General features: G+C 45.8%; 1 protein-coding gene across 1 annotated transcript; it reads right to left on the bottom strand.

Moving 5' to 3' along the window:
• Positions 1-1,949: 1,949 nt before the first annotated feature.
• On the bottom strand, positions 1,950-7,126 carry LOC116364958 (nodulation protein O-like). The gene is made up of 3 exons (XM_031817717.1): positions 5,472-7,126; positions 3,941-4,018; positions 1,950-2,896 (listed from the first exon to the last, which is right to left on the bottom strand). The coding sequence occupies exon 1, from the start codon at positions 6,755-6,757 to the stop codon at positions 5,804-5,806; it is 954 nt and encodes a 317-aa protein (XP_031673577.1). The 5' UTR covers positions 6,758-7,126; the 3' UTR covers positions 1,950-2,896; positions 3,941-4,018; positions 5,472-5,803.
• Between the last annotated feature and the right edge of the window lie 7,845 nt (positions 7,127-14,971).

The following is a 14,971-nucleotide window of genomic DNA, read 5'->3' as shown; positions in this document are numbered from 1 at the left end:
TATTCTTGAACGGCATTGTTGGGTGAGGTCTACACCTGTTGTATTTGGTGCATGTGACAAATTCAATTTGATTAGATTCGATGAGACTAGATCTCTGGTCCTCTTTCTTGCAAACACGTGACATTGATCTTAATCTATTAACCATCTGCAGCACCAAAAAGCAAGCAAATTCATTGTGCGGTTTGGGGGTATTTCAAGTTCAGGAGTTTAAAAGAACTCAACTCAATACAAGAGCACACACAGTACAAGTTTAAAACGGTCATTTATTTACAAATACTTACAAATGACAGTGAGAGTCTCGTCAGCAGAGTGGAGATTCTCATATCCTTTTGCAATACAGGAGTAGCTGCCTGCATCCTCTCTGCTGACTGGGTCTAGGAACAGGTAGTTATCTTGGGTGTTCACGAGTTGTCCATTCTTGTACCAGATGTAGGTGGGGTTGGGGTTGTCAGTCAGAGTACAGGTGGTTCTACAGGTCAGTATCACCGCCTTTCCTTCTGTCACCATGGCAGAAGACGCCTTCACCTGCAGGCCTGGGATTAATAAAAATACCGTAGTACGTTCCTTCACAACAATTCTAATCATATAAAGCAAAACATTCATATTATACAGACTGCCATTCCCACTAAGGTCAAATACTTGAAGTTAACTGATTAGGCATCACATAATGGTGTACCTGTGACAGACAGCCTGACACGCTCCTCTCTTTGAAGGAAATTATACCAATCGAGTTGCGTCCGAGTCTTGAATGTGAACCAGTACTCAGCTGAGTCACTCTCTCTCAGGTCTGTGATTCTCAGGTGCAGTCTTTCTCTTTAGTTCCAAGGTACTCAGCACGACCTGCATACTCTGGCACCGAGCTCAGGATTTTAGGCGCTTCATTATATTTCTCTTGGATATACCAGTTTGGTTCTGAGACTACATGATAACTTGGATGTTGATATGTGCAGGGCAGTTCCACTGTTGACTCCTTCAAGGCACAGATACTCTGATGGATGTAAGTCACGTTGAAACAGTTCTGACCCAGAACACCTAAAATACCAAAGTAACCCATTGGTTTCATCAATTAGTCAATTATCTTTAAATCAGTTCATTCAGGACTGAACAATAACACTTCAGTGATAGTAAGAATCATGGTAAGATGCAAATTTCAAAATATGAATAATCCTAATAATCTTTTGCAAAAAATACTGAAGTTACAGACTCACACACTGCAGGAGAGTGCAGATCCTCGTGGCCTTTTACAGCACAGGAGTAACTGTGTGTAAAATAACTGATAACAGAGTATTGTTGAATGGTGGGTTCATCTAGACGTTGTTCATTCCTGTACCAGATGTAGGTGGGGTTGGGGTTGTCACTCAGAGGACAGGTGGATCTACAGGTCAGTGTTACCCTCTGTCCCCACACTGCGTTGCTGGGAGACACCATAACTTGGCTTTTTTGTCCACACTTTGTTGCCGTAGTTGCTGATTTGAGTGTCATAAGAATCCATAGAGAAGTGTCACTCAGTGAGGTGTGAAAGACTTATCCTTAATTGTTTAATGACATTTTCGAATTGTATGTAGGTCTATGGTAAAGCTAGCTTGCCTTGGTTAGTCTAGCGTACTGTAGGTAGATATATACAGGGCCTTCGGAAACGATTCATACGCCTTATTCCACTTTGTTGTTTTACAGCCTAAATTATAAATGGATTAACTAGATTTGTTTCTCACCCATTGGGGTGGCAGGGTAGCCTAGTGGTTAGAGCGTTGGACTAGTAACCGGAAGGTTGCAAGTTCAAACCCCTGAGCTGACAAGGTACAAATCTGTCGTTCTACCCCTGAACAGGCAGTTAACCCACTGTTCCTAGGTCGTCATTGAAAAGAAGAATTTGTTCTTAACTGACTTGCCTGGTTAAATAAAGGTAAAATCTACACACAATAATGAAAGTGAAAACACGTTTTTAGAAATATTAGCAAATTTATTGAAAATGAAATACAGAAATATCTCATTTACACAAGTATTCACACCCCTGAGTCAATACTTTGTTGCAGAACCTTTGCCAGTGATTACAGCCGTGAGTCTTTCTGGGTAAGTCTAAGAGTTTAGCACACCTGGATTGTACAATTTGACCATGATATATATTTTTTAATCTTCAAGCTCTGCCAAATAGTTTGTTAATCATTGCTAGACAACAAGTCTCTCTCAGATCAGCCCTGGGAGATTGAGTAACAAACAGAGCTGTGTCCCTGTTGCCCAACACATTTAACCTCGCCACAGTACTTAATAGTAGTGGCACCATTCCTAATAGTATAGGGTGAAACGTTAAAAAATAACCGACTGTAGCAGCCCCTTAGATTGTTTAATATCATTTTTATTTTACCTTTATTTAACCAGGTAGGTCAGTTGAGAACAAGTTCTCATTTACAACTGCGACCTGGACAAGACAAAGCCGTGCGACAAAAACAACAACAGTGTGATGTCCATCACTCTGGAGGGTAACTAGCTAACGCCACTCTGGCTGGTAACTTTAGTGGTAGCTACCTCCATCGATTGAATTTACGTTAAAACCAAAAGCGAAAATGACAGTCATTCTGGGGTATGGAACAATCCTCTTCCAGATATAGTATGTCCTCTTATTCCAATTTATGTTAACTTCTGAATTCGGCTCTTCTCTACTCGTTATCGTTCTTCTCCTTCTGCAACACACCCGCCTACGCACTCACTCGCGCCACCTCTCCCCAGGTCCTTTCAGCCGGTCGTGACGTCACCGGGCTCATAGTGGTTTTGGAAAGTCCCTAAACAAATCAGCAGTGCGGCTGGGCAGGGTTGTGTGTGTTTCGGGGGGACGCATGGCTCTCGACCTTCGCCTCTCCGGAGTCCGTAAGGAAGTTGCAGCAATGGGACAAGACTGCAACTACCAATTGCGTAGAAAAAGTGGTAAAAGTAAAACAATATATATATATATAAGTCCCTGAACAGAACAGCAAAAGCCATATCCCTAGACTCCACCACAAGTGGTATTCAGTGATGTGTTGTGTTGGATTTGCCCCAAACATAACACTTTGTATTCAGAACAAAGTACATTTCTTTGTCACATTTGTTTCGCAGTTTTACTTTAGTGTCTTATTGCAAACAAGATGCACATTTTGGAATATTTTTTATTCCTTTCAGGCTTCCTTCTTGTCACTCTGTCATTTAGGTTAGTATTGTAGATGAACTACAATGTTGTTGATCCATCCTCGGTTTTCTCCAATCACAACCATCACAACCATTATACTCACCATTAGCTCATCCCTGAGCGGTTTCCTTCCTCTCCGGCAATTGAGTTAGGAAGGACGCCTATATCATTATAGTGACTGGGTATATTGATACACCATCCAAAGTGTAATTAATAACTTCACCACACTCAAAGGGATATTCCATTTATTTGTATTTTTCCCACCTACCAATAGGTGCCCTTCTTTGCGAGGCATTGGAAAGCCTCCCTGGTCTTTGTAGTTGAATCTGTGTTTGAAATTCAGTGTGTTTGAAATTCCGTGTTCGACTGAGGGACCTTACAGATAATTAATTGTATGTGTGGGGTACAGAGATGAGGTAGTCATTCAAAAATCATGTTAAACACTATTATTGCACACAGAGTGAGTCCATGCAACTTAAGCACATTTTTACTCCTGAACATATTTATGCTTCCATAACAAATGGGTGGAATACTTATTGACACAAGACATTTCAGCTTTTCATTTTTTATGAATTTGTAAAACTTGCTTAAAACATAATTCCACTTTGAAATGATGGGGTATTGTATGTAGGACACAACATCTCAATCTCAATGAATCTTAAATTCAGGCTGTGATAACAAAATGTGAAAAAAAGTCAAGGAGTGTGAATACTTTCTGAAGGCACTATATGTAGATTGAACAATACAGAGAAAGAGGGTAAGAAATGAATGAGTCCATACCTGCCACAGACCAGAGAAAGACCACCAACACACTTCCTGCTGTTCTCAAGGCCATTGTTGCATCTCCCACCCTGCAGTCTTAGACACATAAAGGTAGACAACTAAAACACTTGATAACTGGCGAAATAACTACACCTGATACTTAGCACACAGTGTTAAGGGTGTGTAAGGGAGGCGAAGTCAGGTGCAGGAGAGTAGCGTGTAGTAACAGACACACTTTTATTCCGATCCAAAACGACAGCACAGAATACAATAAACCCACATAACATACAACAATTTCACACAAAGACATGGAGGGGAACAGAGGACTAAATACATGCAATGTGATTAGGGATCAGGTGTGTATGGAACAAGACAAAACAAATGGAAATAAGAAAAATGGAGCGGTGCTGGCTAGAAAGCCGGTGACGCCGAACAAGGAGAGGAGCCGAAGTGACACACAGCATGATTATTAATGTATTGGTCTGAATCTGTTTTATTCTCAGAGGGGGGGGGGGGGGGGGGGGGGGGGGGGCTGTCTTGTAACAATTTAAGTCTCATGCAATATAGTCCTGCATTGAACACCACATATAGGCTACTTGTAGGCTATATCATAGAAATTAAAAGCTATTTCCATGTGAAAATGTTATAGGATTTGCTCCATTGGTTTTGTAGGTAGGTCTACTTTATGCTCCAATAACCACAATAGCCGGCTAGTAGGCTATATGTGGTGTTCAATGCAGGCCTACATTACATGAGACTTTTAAATGTGTTTTTACCTCATGAAAGGCTTGGCATGAATTAATTCATATTTTACTTGGTCTGTAACTGTAAGGGTAAAGCCTCAGTGTTCACTGTAAATGTGTGCTGGAGGTTGCACACAATTCTCACAATGTTCAAGTTTCCACTCACAAGACCTCAAATTTGCTCAGTGCCCCAAAACATTAGAGGGAACATGGGTCAGGACACAAGTAGCTGATACAGAACTATACTTCCTTTTTAAGACCGTCTACACCGAGTATACAAAACATTAGGAACACCTGCTCAGGTGACCAGGGGAAGCTATGATCCCTTATTGATGCCACTTGTTAAATCCACTTTAATCAGTGTAGATGAAGGGGACTAGACGGGCTAAAGAAGAATGTTTAAGCCTTGAGACATGGACTGTGTACATGTGCCATTCAGAGGGGCTGAATGGGCAAGACAAAATATTCATTAAGTGCCTTTGAACGGGGTATGGTAGTAGGTGCCAGGCGCACTGGTTTGTGTCTACAACGGCAACGCTGCTGGGCTTTTCACTCTCAACAGTTTATCTTGTGTATCAATAATAGTCCACCACCCAAAGGACATTCAGCCAACTGTGGGAAGTATTGGAGTCAACATGGGCCAGCATCCCTGTGGAAGGCTTTCGGCACCTTGTAGAGTCCATGCCCTGACAAATTGAGGCTGTTCTGAGCGTAAATGGGGGGGTGCAACTCAATATTAGGAAGGTGTTCATTCTGCAGAACAAACCACCAAGAACAAGTAGAATGGTAATGTAAAAGGTACTTACAGAGCGAAGAGAGGAGTTTGGTAGGAGACCTTATACTGGCTGTGTGAAACAGAAGAGTGTGAGTTCTGTGGTTGACACCAACCAGATGTACTGAGGGTCTAAGATGTTGATGCACTGCTGGCTTCCTGTACCCTTGATGCCTTTTCCTGACAACCAACACGCCACTGAAGTGCTTATAAACAACATGTGAACATAATTGGACCGTACCAATAGGCCTGTGGTTTCTCTGCACTTCTGTAGGTCTCACCAGCTACACTAAAACATGTTTCCAGTGGACTGTACTACATCGCTCTCTACTGGCATCTCAACAACACAACAGCCATCAATGTTTCTCAAAAACAGTCTATTTTGCAACAGACAGGCACTTCCTGGTTTCTGTGGTGGATGCCTGTGTAGTGAACATCATCCTGCTCGCCTGTGTAGTGAACATCAATCTGCTCGCCTGTGTAGTGAACATCATCCTGCTCGCCTGTGTAGTGAACATCATCCTGCTCGCCTGTGTAGTGAACAACATCCTGCTCGCCTGTGTAGTGAACATCATCCTGCTCGCCTGTGTAGTGAACATCATCCTGCTCGCCTGTGTAGTGAACATCATCCTGCTCGCCTGTGTAGTGAACATCATCCTGCTCGCCTGTGTAGTGAACATCATCCTGCTCGCCTGTGTAGTGAACATCATCCTGCTCGCCTGTGTAGTGAACATCATCCTGCTCGCCTGTGTAGTGAACAGCATCCTGCTCGCCTGTGTAGTGAACATCATCCTGCTCGCCTGTGTAGTGAACATCATCCTGCTCGCCTGTGTAGTGAACATCATCCTGCTCGCCTGTGTAGTGAACATCATCCTGCTCGCCTGTGTAGTGAACATCATCCTGCTCGCCTGTGTAGTGAACATCATCCTGCTCGCCTGTGTAGTGAACATCATCCTGCTCGCCTGTGTAGTGAACATCATCCTGCTCGCCTGTGTAGTGAACATCATCCTGCTCGCCTGTGTAGTGAACATCATCCTGCTCGCCTGTGTAGTGAACATCATCCTGCTCGCCTGTGTAGTGAACATCATCCTGCTCGCCTGTGTAGTGAACATCATCCTGCTCGCCTGTGTAGTGAACATCATCCTGCTCGCCTGTGTAGTGAACATCATCCTGCTCGCCTGTGTAGTGAACATCATCCTGCTCGCCTGTGTAGTGAACATCATCCTGCTCGCCTGTGTAGTGAACATCATCCTGCTCGCCTGTGTAGTGAACATCATCCTGCTCGCCTGTGTCCACTCTCTTTGCTGCAGTATAGGTCATGGCCTGATGTAGTCAGGTGGTTAAAACACATTGCTGTATTCATTTCTATCCACTAGATGAAACTGTCCATTTAAGAGATCAGTAAATCATGTGTACAAGGTGTTATGGGATTGCGCCTGCACATTGTGTAAGAGCGAGAGCAAGAAATTACATTGGAGAGCTGTTGTAATCCATTATGGGTCCAATATGACTTATTATGGGTCCAATGTAACTCACCAGCATTATGACCAGGAATACAACTTTCCCGAATTGGATCCTTTGTTCATACCCCCCAGGGCAATTGAACTTATCCCAGAGGCTGCTCCAAGATGACGCTGGCGGAGAAGAGTTATTCGGAGTGGACTTTTAGTCAGCCATCACTAGCTGGCCTCCACCCGGTTACTCAACCCTGCACCTTAGAGGCTGTTGCCCTATATAGACATGGAATCACTGGTCAATTTAATAATGGAACACTAGTCACTTTAATACTGTTTACATATTGTACTGCTTTACTCATTTCATATGTATTGTTGGGTTCTGAGAATATGAAATGTTAGTTATTCATGTCACTGATGGAGTGCTAAGGTTTAGAGGCTCTACACCAGAAGCTAAGGGTTATAGGAGGAAGGTATATAGTGGGGTAGAGGTCAGGTTAGACGAAGTGAGGAAGAACAGATATCACTAAGGTTCTGTCGAGCAACAGGGATGCATTGGCTGTTCGGTTGTGGAGGAGGAGACTCAGCCTTGGAGAAAGAGTTAAATATCAGTACTTGTGTGAGATTTTTTGGGGGGTCTGAATTACAGCTGTAATAACCCTTTGGGAAGAATTAAACTTGGTAAAGCTTCTCTAGTGTCAGTGAGTTGTCAGAGTACAGGTGGTGCTACAGGTCACTTTGAGTTGGTGTACCAGATGTAGGTGGAGTTGTCAGAGTACAGGTGGTGCTACAGGTCACTTTGAGTTGGTGTACCAGATGTAGGTGGAGTTGTCAGAGTACAGGTGGTGCTACAGGTCACTTTGAGTTGGTGTACCAGATGTAGGTGGAGTTGTCAGAGTACAGGTGGTGCTACAGGTCACTTTGAGTTGGTGTACCAGATGTAGGTGGAGTTGTCAGAGTACAGGTGGTGCTACAGGTCACTTTGAGTTGGTGTACCAGATGTAGGTGGAGTTGTCAGAGTACAGGTGGTGCTACAGGTCACTTTGAGTTGGTGTACCAGATGTAGGTGGAGTTGTCAAGAGTACAGGTGGTGCTACAGGTCACTTTGAGTTGGTGTACCAGATGTAGGTGGAGTTGTCAGAGTACAGGTGGTGCTACAGGTCCCTTTGAGTTGGTGTACCAGATGTAGGTGGAGTTGTCAGAGTACAGGTGGTGCTACAGGTCCCTTTGAGTTGGTGTACCAGATGTAGGTGGAGTTGTCAGAGTACAGGTGGTGATACAGGTCCCTTTGAGTTGGTGTACCAGATGTAGGTGGAGTTGTCAGAGTACAGGTGGTGCTACAGGTCCCTTTGAGTTGGTGTACTAGATGTAGGTGGAGTTGTCAGAGTACAGGTGGTGCTACAGGTCCCTTTGAGTTGGTGTACCAGATGTAGGTGGAGTTGTCAGAGTACAGGTGGTGCTACAGGTCCCTTTGAGTTGGTGTACCAGATGTAGGTGGAGTTGTCAGAGTGCAGGTGGTGCTACAGGTCCCTTTGAGTTGGTGTACCAGATGTAGGTGGAGTTGTCAGAGTGCAGGTGGTGCTACAGGTCCCTTTGAGTTGGTGTACCAGATGTAGGTGGAGTTGTCAGAGTTCAGGTGGTGCTACAGGTCCCTTTGAGTTGGTGTACCAGATGTAGGTGGAGTTGTCAGAGTACAGGTGGTGCTACAGGTCACTTTGAGTTGGTGTACCAGATGTAGGTGGAGTTGTCAGAGTTCAGGTGGTGCTACAGGTCACTTTGAGTTGGTGTACCAGATGTAGGTGGAGTTGTCAGAGTGCAGGTGGTGCTACAGGTCCCTTTGAGTTGGTGTACCAGATGTAGGTGGAGTTGTCAGAGTACAGGTGGTGCTACAGGTCCCTTTGAGTTGGTGTACCAGATGTAGGTGGAGTTGTCAGAGTGCAGGTGGTGCTACAGGTCCCTTTGAGTTGGTGTACCAGATGTAGGTGGAGTTGTCAGAGTGCAGGTGGTGCTACAGGTCCCTTTGAGTTGGTGTACCAGATGTAGGTGGAGTTGTCAGAGTTCAGGTGGTGCTACAGGTCCCTTTGAGTTGGTGTACCAGATGTAGGTGGAGTTGTCAGAGTACAGGTGGTGCTACAGGTCCCTTTGAGTTGGTGTACCAGATGTAGGTGGAGTTGTCAGAGTGCAGGTGGTGCTACAGGTCCCTTTGAGTTGGTGTACCAGATGTAGGTGGAGTTGTCAGAGTTCAGGTGGTGCTACAGGTCCCTTTGAGTTGGTGTACCAGATGTAGGTGGAGTTGTCAGAGTACAGGTGGTGCTACAGGTCACTTTGAGTTGGTGTACCAGATGTAGGTGGAGTTGTCAGAGTTCAGGTGGTGCTACAGGTCCCTTTGAGTTGGTGTACCAGATGTAGGTGGAGTTGTCAGAGTGCAGGTGGTGCTACAGGTCACTTTGAGTTGGTGTACCAGATGTAGGTGGAGTTGTCAGAGTGCAGGTGGTGCTACAGGTCCCTTTGAGTTGGTGTACCAGATGTAGGTGGAGTTGTCAGAGTACAGGTGGTGCTACAGGTCCCTTTGAGTTGGTGTACCAGATGTAGGTGGAGTTGTCAGAGTACAGGTGGTGCTACAGGTCACTTTGAGTTGGTGTACCAGATGTAGGTGGAGTTGTCAGAGTACAGGTGGTGCTACAGGTCACTTTGAGGTAGTGTACCAGATGTAGGTGGAGTTGTCAGAGTACAGGTGGTGCTACAGGTCACTTTGAGTTGGTGTACCAGATGTAGGTGGAGTTGTCAGAGTGCAGGTGGTGCTACAGGTCACTTTGAGTTGGTGTACCAGATGTAGGTGGAGTTGTCAGAGTATAGGTGGTGCTACAGGTCACTTTGAGTTGGTGTACCAGATGTAGGTGGAGTTGTCAGAGTTCAGGTGGTGCTACAGGTCCCTTTGAGTTGGTGTACCAGATGTAGGTGGAGTTGTCAGAGTACAGGTGGTGCTACAGGTCACTTTGAGTTGGTGTACCAGATGTAGGTGGAGTTGTCAGAGTGCAGGTGGTGCTACAGGTCCCTTTGAGTTGGTGTACCAGATGTAGGTGGAGTTGTCAGAGTTCAGGTGGTGCTACAGGTCCCTTTGAGTTGGTGTACCAGATGTAGGTGGAGTTGTCAGAGTACAGGTGGTGCTACAGGTCACTTTGAGTTGGTGTACCAGATGTAGGTGGAGTTGTCAGAGTTCAGGTGGTGCTACAGGTCCCTTTGAGTTGGTGTACCAGATGTAGGTGGAGTTGTCAGAGTGCAGGTGGTGCTACAGGTCACTTTGAGTTGGTGTACCAGATGTAGGTGGAGTTGTCAGAGTGCAGGTGGTGCTACAGGTCCCTTTGAGTTGGTGTACCAGATGTAGGTGGAGTTGTCAGAGTACAGGTGGTGCTACAGGTCCCTTTGAGTTGGTGTACCAGATGTAGGTGGAGTTGTCAGAGTTCAGGTGGTGCTACAGGTCACTTTGAGTTGGTGTACCAGATGTAGGTGGAGTTGTCAGAGTACAGGTGGTGCTACAGGTCACTTTGAGGTAGTGTACCAGATGTAGGTGGAGTTGTCAGAGTACAGGTGGTGCTACAGGTCACTTTGAGTTGGTGTACCAGATGTAGGTGGAGTTGTCAGAGTGCAGGTGGTGCTACAGGTCCCTTTGAGTTGGTGTACCAGATGTAGGTGGAGTTGTCAGAGTACAGGTGGTGCTACAGGTCCCTTTGAGTTGGTGTACCAGATGTAGGTGGAGTTGTCAGAGTGCAGGTGGTGCTACAGGTCCCTTTGAGTTGGTGTACCAGATGTAGGTGGAGTTGTCAGAGTGCAGGTGGTGCTACAGGTCCCTTTGAGTTGGTGTACCAGATGTAGGTGGAGTTGTCAGAGTTCAGGTGGTGCTACAGGTCCCTTTGAGTTGGTGTACCAGATGTAGGTGGAGTTGTCAGAGTACAGGTGGTGCTACAGGTCACTTTGAGTTGGTGTACCAGATGTAGGTGGAGTTGTCAGAGTTCAGGTGGTGCTACAGGTCCCTTTGAGTTGGTGTACCAGATGTAGGTGGAGTTGTCAGAGTACAGGTGGTGCTACAGGTCACTTTGAGTTGGTGTACCAGATGTAGGTGGAGTTGTCAGAGTGCAGGTGGTGCTACAGGTCCCTTTGAGTTGGTGTACCAGATGTAGGTGGAGTTGTCAGAGTACAGGTGGTGCTACAGGTCCCTTTGAGTTGGTGTACCAGATGTAGGTGGAGTTGTCAGAGTACAGGTGGTGCTACAGGTCCCTTTGAGTTGGTGTACCAGATGTAGGTGGAGTTGTCAGAGTACAGGTGGTGCTACAGGTCCCTTTGAGTTGGTGTACCAGATGTAGGTGGAGTTGTCAGAGTACAGGTGGTGCTACAGGTCCCTTTGAGTTGGTGTACCAGATGTAGGTGGAGTTGTCAGAGTACAGGTGGTGCTACAGGTCACTTTGAGTTGGTGTACCAGATGTAGGTGGAGTTGTCAGAGTACAGGTGGTGCTACAGGTCACTTTGAGTTTGTGTACCAGATGTAGGTGGAGTTGTCAGAGTACAGGTGGTGCTACAGGTCACTTTGAGTTGGTGTACCAGATGTAGGTGGAGTTGTCAGAGTACAGGTGGTGCTACAGGTCACTTTGAGGTAGTGTACCAGATGTAGGTGGAGTTGTCAGAGTACAGGTGGTGCTACAGGTCACTTTGAGTTGGTGTACCAGATGTAGGTGGAGTTGTCAGAGTGCAGGTGGTGCTACAGGTCCCTTTGAGTTGGTGTACCAGATGTAGGTGGAGTTGTCAGAGTACAGGTGGTGCTACAGATCCCTTTGAGTTGGTGTACCAGATGTAGGTGGAGTTGTCAGAGTACAGGTGGTGCTACAGGTCCCTTTGAGTTGGTGTAACAGATGTAGGTGGAGTTGTCAGAGTACAGGTGGTGCTACAGGTCCCTTTGAGTTGGTGTACCAGATGTAGGTGGAGTTGTCAGAGTACAGGTGGTGCTACAGGTCCCTTTGAGTTGGTGTACCAGATGTAGGTGGAGTTGTCAGAGTACAGGTGGTGCTACAGGTCCCTTTGAGTTGGTGTACCAGATGTAGGTGGAGTTGTCAGAGTTCAGGTGGTGCTACAGGTCCCTTTGAGTTGGTGTACCAGATGTAGGTGGAGTTGTCAGAGTACAGGTGGTGCTACAGGTCAGTGTCAGATTCCTCTGCCCCTTTGTCACTCACTCCCTACATCACAAGGGACTTGCTGTGGGGTCGTACTCTGGTGACCTGGTCCTCATGCTCAGAGCGGTGTATGTGTCACTGTTAGGATCAGGCGGACTCTCTGTTGGAGAGAGACACACACAGAGTCATGGGTAACTGCATACGTGGACTGTGTCTGGAAGTGGGCGTTCTGAAACAAGTGGGAGGCTCAACATCAGTGGGTGTATTGAATCCTAACCGCTAATTTGGCAGATTGGTTGCCACCAAAGACTGTTTAAAGTGACTGCTTGCTGCTTCCTTGTAGCATTTTAACTAAGCCTACCTCTTTTCCTAACCTGCTAGGTTAGGTATCCTAACCTGACACGTTAATTATCCTAACCTGCCTAACTCAAATCAAATGGTATTTGTCACATCCGCAGAATACAACACCTTACAGTAAAATGCTTACCAACAATGCAATTCAAGAAAGAGTTAAGAAAATATTTACTAAATAAACTAATGTAAAAAAAAGTAACAAGAAATGTAAATAATAATAACGAGGCTATATACAAGGGACACCGGTACTGAGTCAATGTGCGGGGGTACAGGTTAGTTGAGGTCATTTGTAAAGTGACTATGCATAGATAATAAACAGCGAGTAGCAGCAGTGTAAAAACAGGAGGGGGGGGGGGGGGTCAATGTAAATAGTCTGGGTGGCCATTTGATTAATTGTTGTAAAACTTTTTGAGGATCTGGGGACCCATGCCAAATCTTTTCAGTGTTGTGAGGGGGAAAAGGTTTTGTCGTGCCCTCTTCACAACGGTCTTGGTGTGTTTGGACCATGATAGTTTGTTGGTGATGTGGACACCAAGGAACTTGAAATTCTCGACCCGCTCCACTTCAGCACTGTCGATGTTAATGGGGGCCTGTTCAGCCCTTCTTTTCCTATAGTCCCCGATCAGCTCCTTCCTCTTTCTCACATTGAGGGAGAGGTTGTTGTCCTGGCACCACACTGCCAGGTCTCTGACCTCCATATAGGCTGTCTCTTCATTGTCGGTGATCAGGCCTACCACTGTTGTATCGTCAGAAAACTTAATGATGATGTTGGAGTCGTGCTTGGCCACACAGTCGTGGGTGAACAGAGTACAGGAGGGGACTAAGCACGCACCCCTGAGGGGCCCCAGTGTTGAGGATCAGCGTGGCAGATGTGTTGTTGCCTACCATTACCACATGGGGGCAGCCCGTCAGGATGTCCAGGATCCAGTTGCTGAGAGAGGTGCCCAGTCCCAGGGTGATTAGCTTAGTGATGAGCTTTGTGGGCACTATGATGATGAACGCTGAGCTATAGTCAATGAACAGCATTCTCACATAGGTGTTCATTTTGTCCAGGTGGAAAAGGGCAGTGTGGAATGCGATTGAGATTGCATCATTTGGGGATCTGTTGGGGCGGTATGCGAATTGGAGTGGGTCTAGGATTTCTGGCATGATGGTGTTGATGTGAGCCATGACTAGCCTTTCAAAGCACTTCATGGCTACCGGCGTGAGTACTACAGGGTGGTAATCATTTAGGCAGGTTACCTTTCTTGGGCACAGGGACTATGCGTGTCTGTTTGAGACATGTAGGTATTACAGACTCGGTCAGGGAGAGATTGAAAATGTCACTGAAGTCACTTGCCAGATTGTCCCCACACGCTTTGAGTACACATCTTGCTAATCCGTCTGGCCCAGCAGCTTTGTGAATGTTGACCTGTTTAAAGGTCTTGCTCAAATTGGCTACGGAGAACGTGATCACACGGTCATCTGGAACAACATGTGCTCTCATGCATGCTTCAGTGTTGCTTGCCTCAAAGCGAGCATAAAAGGCATTTAGCTCGTCTGGTACGCTCAAGTCACAGGGCAGTTCGCGGCTGGGTTTCCCTTTGTAGTCCGTAATAGTTTTCAAGCCCTGACACATCCGATGAGCATCAGAGCCGGAGTAGTACGATTCGATCTTAGTCCTGTATTGATGCTTTGCCTGTTTGATGGTTCATCAGAGGGCATAGCGGGATTTCTTATAAGCTTCCGGGTTAGAGTCTCGCTCCTTGAAAGCGGCAGCTCCACCCTTTTGTTCAGTGCAGATGTTGCCTGTAATCCATGGCTTCTGGATGCAGTTTTTACATAGAGTCGTGGCCAAAGGTTTTGAGAATGACACAAATATTAATTTCCACAAAGTTTGCTGCTTCAGTGCCTTTAGATATTTTTGTCAGATGTTACTATGGAATACTGAAGTATAATTACAAGCATTTCATAAGTGTCAAAGGCTTTTATTGACAGTTACATGAAGTTGATGCAAAGAGTCAATATTTGCAGTATTGGCCCTTCTTTTTCATGCCAGGGCAATCCGCCCTGGCATGCTGTCAATTAACTTCTGGGCCACATCCTGACTGATGGCAGCCCATTCTTGCATAATCAATGCTTGGAGTTTGTCAGAATTTGTGGGGTTTTGTTTGTCCACCCGCCTCTTGAGGATTGATCACAAGTTCTCAATGGGATTAAGGTCTGGTGAGTTTCCTGGCCATGGACCCAAAATATCGATGTTTTGTTCCCCGAGCCACTTTTCCTTAAGGCAAGGTGCTCCAGGATCATGCTGGAAAAGGCATTGTTCGTCACCAAACTGTTCCCTGGATGGTTGGGAGAAGTTGCTCTCAGAGGATATGTTGGTACCATTCTTTACTCATGGCTGTGTTCTTAGGCAAAATTGTGAGTGAGTCCACTCCCTTGGCTGAGAAGCAACCCCACACATGAATGGTGTGACCATTGTCCTCATGCAGTGGGACATCTCCTTCCCATAAGATAAAGGATTTAATGTGTTTTTGTATTGAATACATGTATCGTGGAAATTACTACCAGGAACTCAGTCA

The sequence above is a fragment of the Oncorhynchus kisutch genome, unplaced genomic scaffold (assembly GCF_002021735.2).
Source record: "Oncorhynchus kisutch isolate 150728-3 unplaced genomic scaffold, Okis_V2 scaffold1127, whole genome shotgun sequence".
Lineage (NCBI taxonomy): Eukaryota > Metazoa > Chordata > Actinopteri > Salmoniformes > Salmonidae > Oncorhynchus > Oncorhynchus kisutch.
Note: the sequence above shows the minus strand (reverse complement) of the source record. Positions and strands in the feature narration are given on the sequence as shown.

Bases quoted from the DNA above. Each gene is read 5' to 3' on its own strand.
- LOC116364958 (XM_031817717.1), bottom strand. From the start codon at position 6,757: ATGACCTATACTGCAGCAAAGAGAGTGGACACAGGCGAGCAGGATGAT.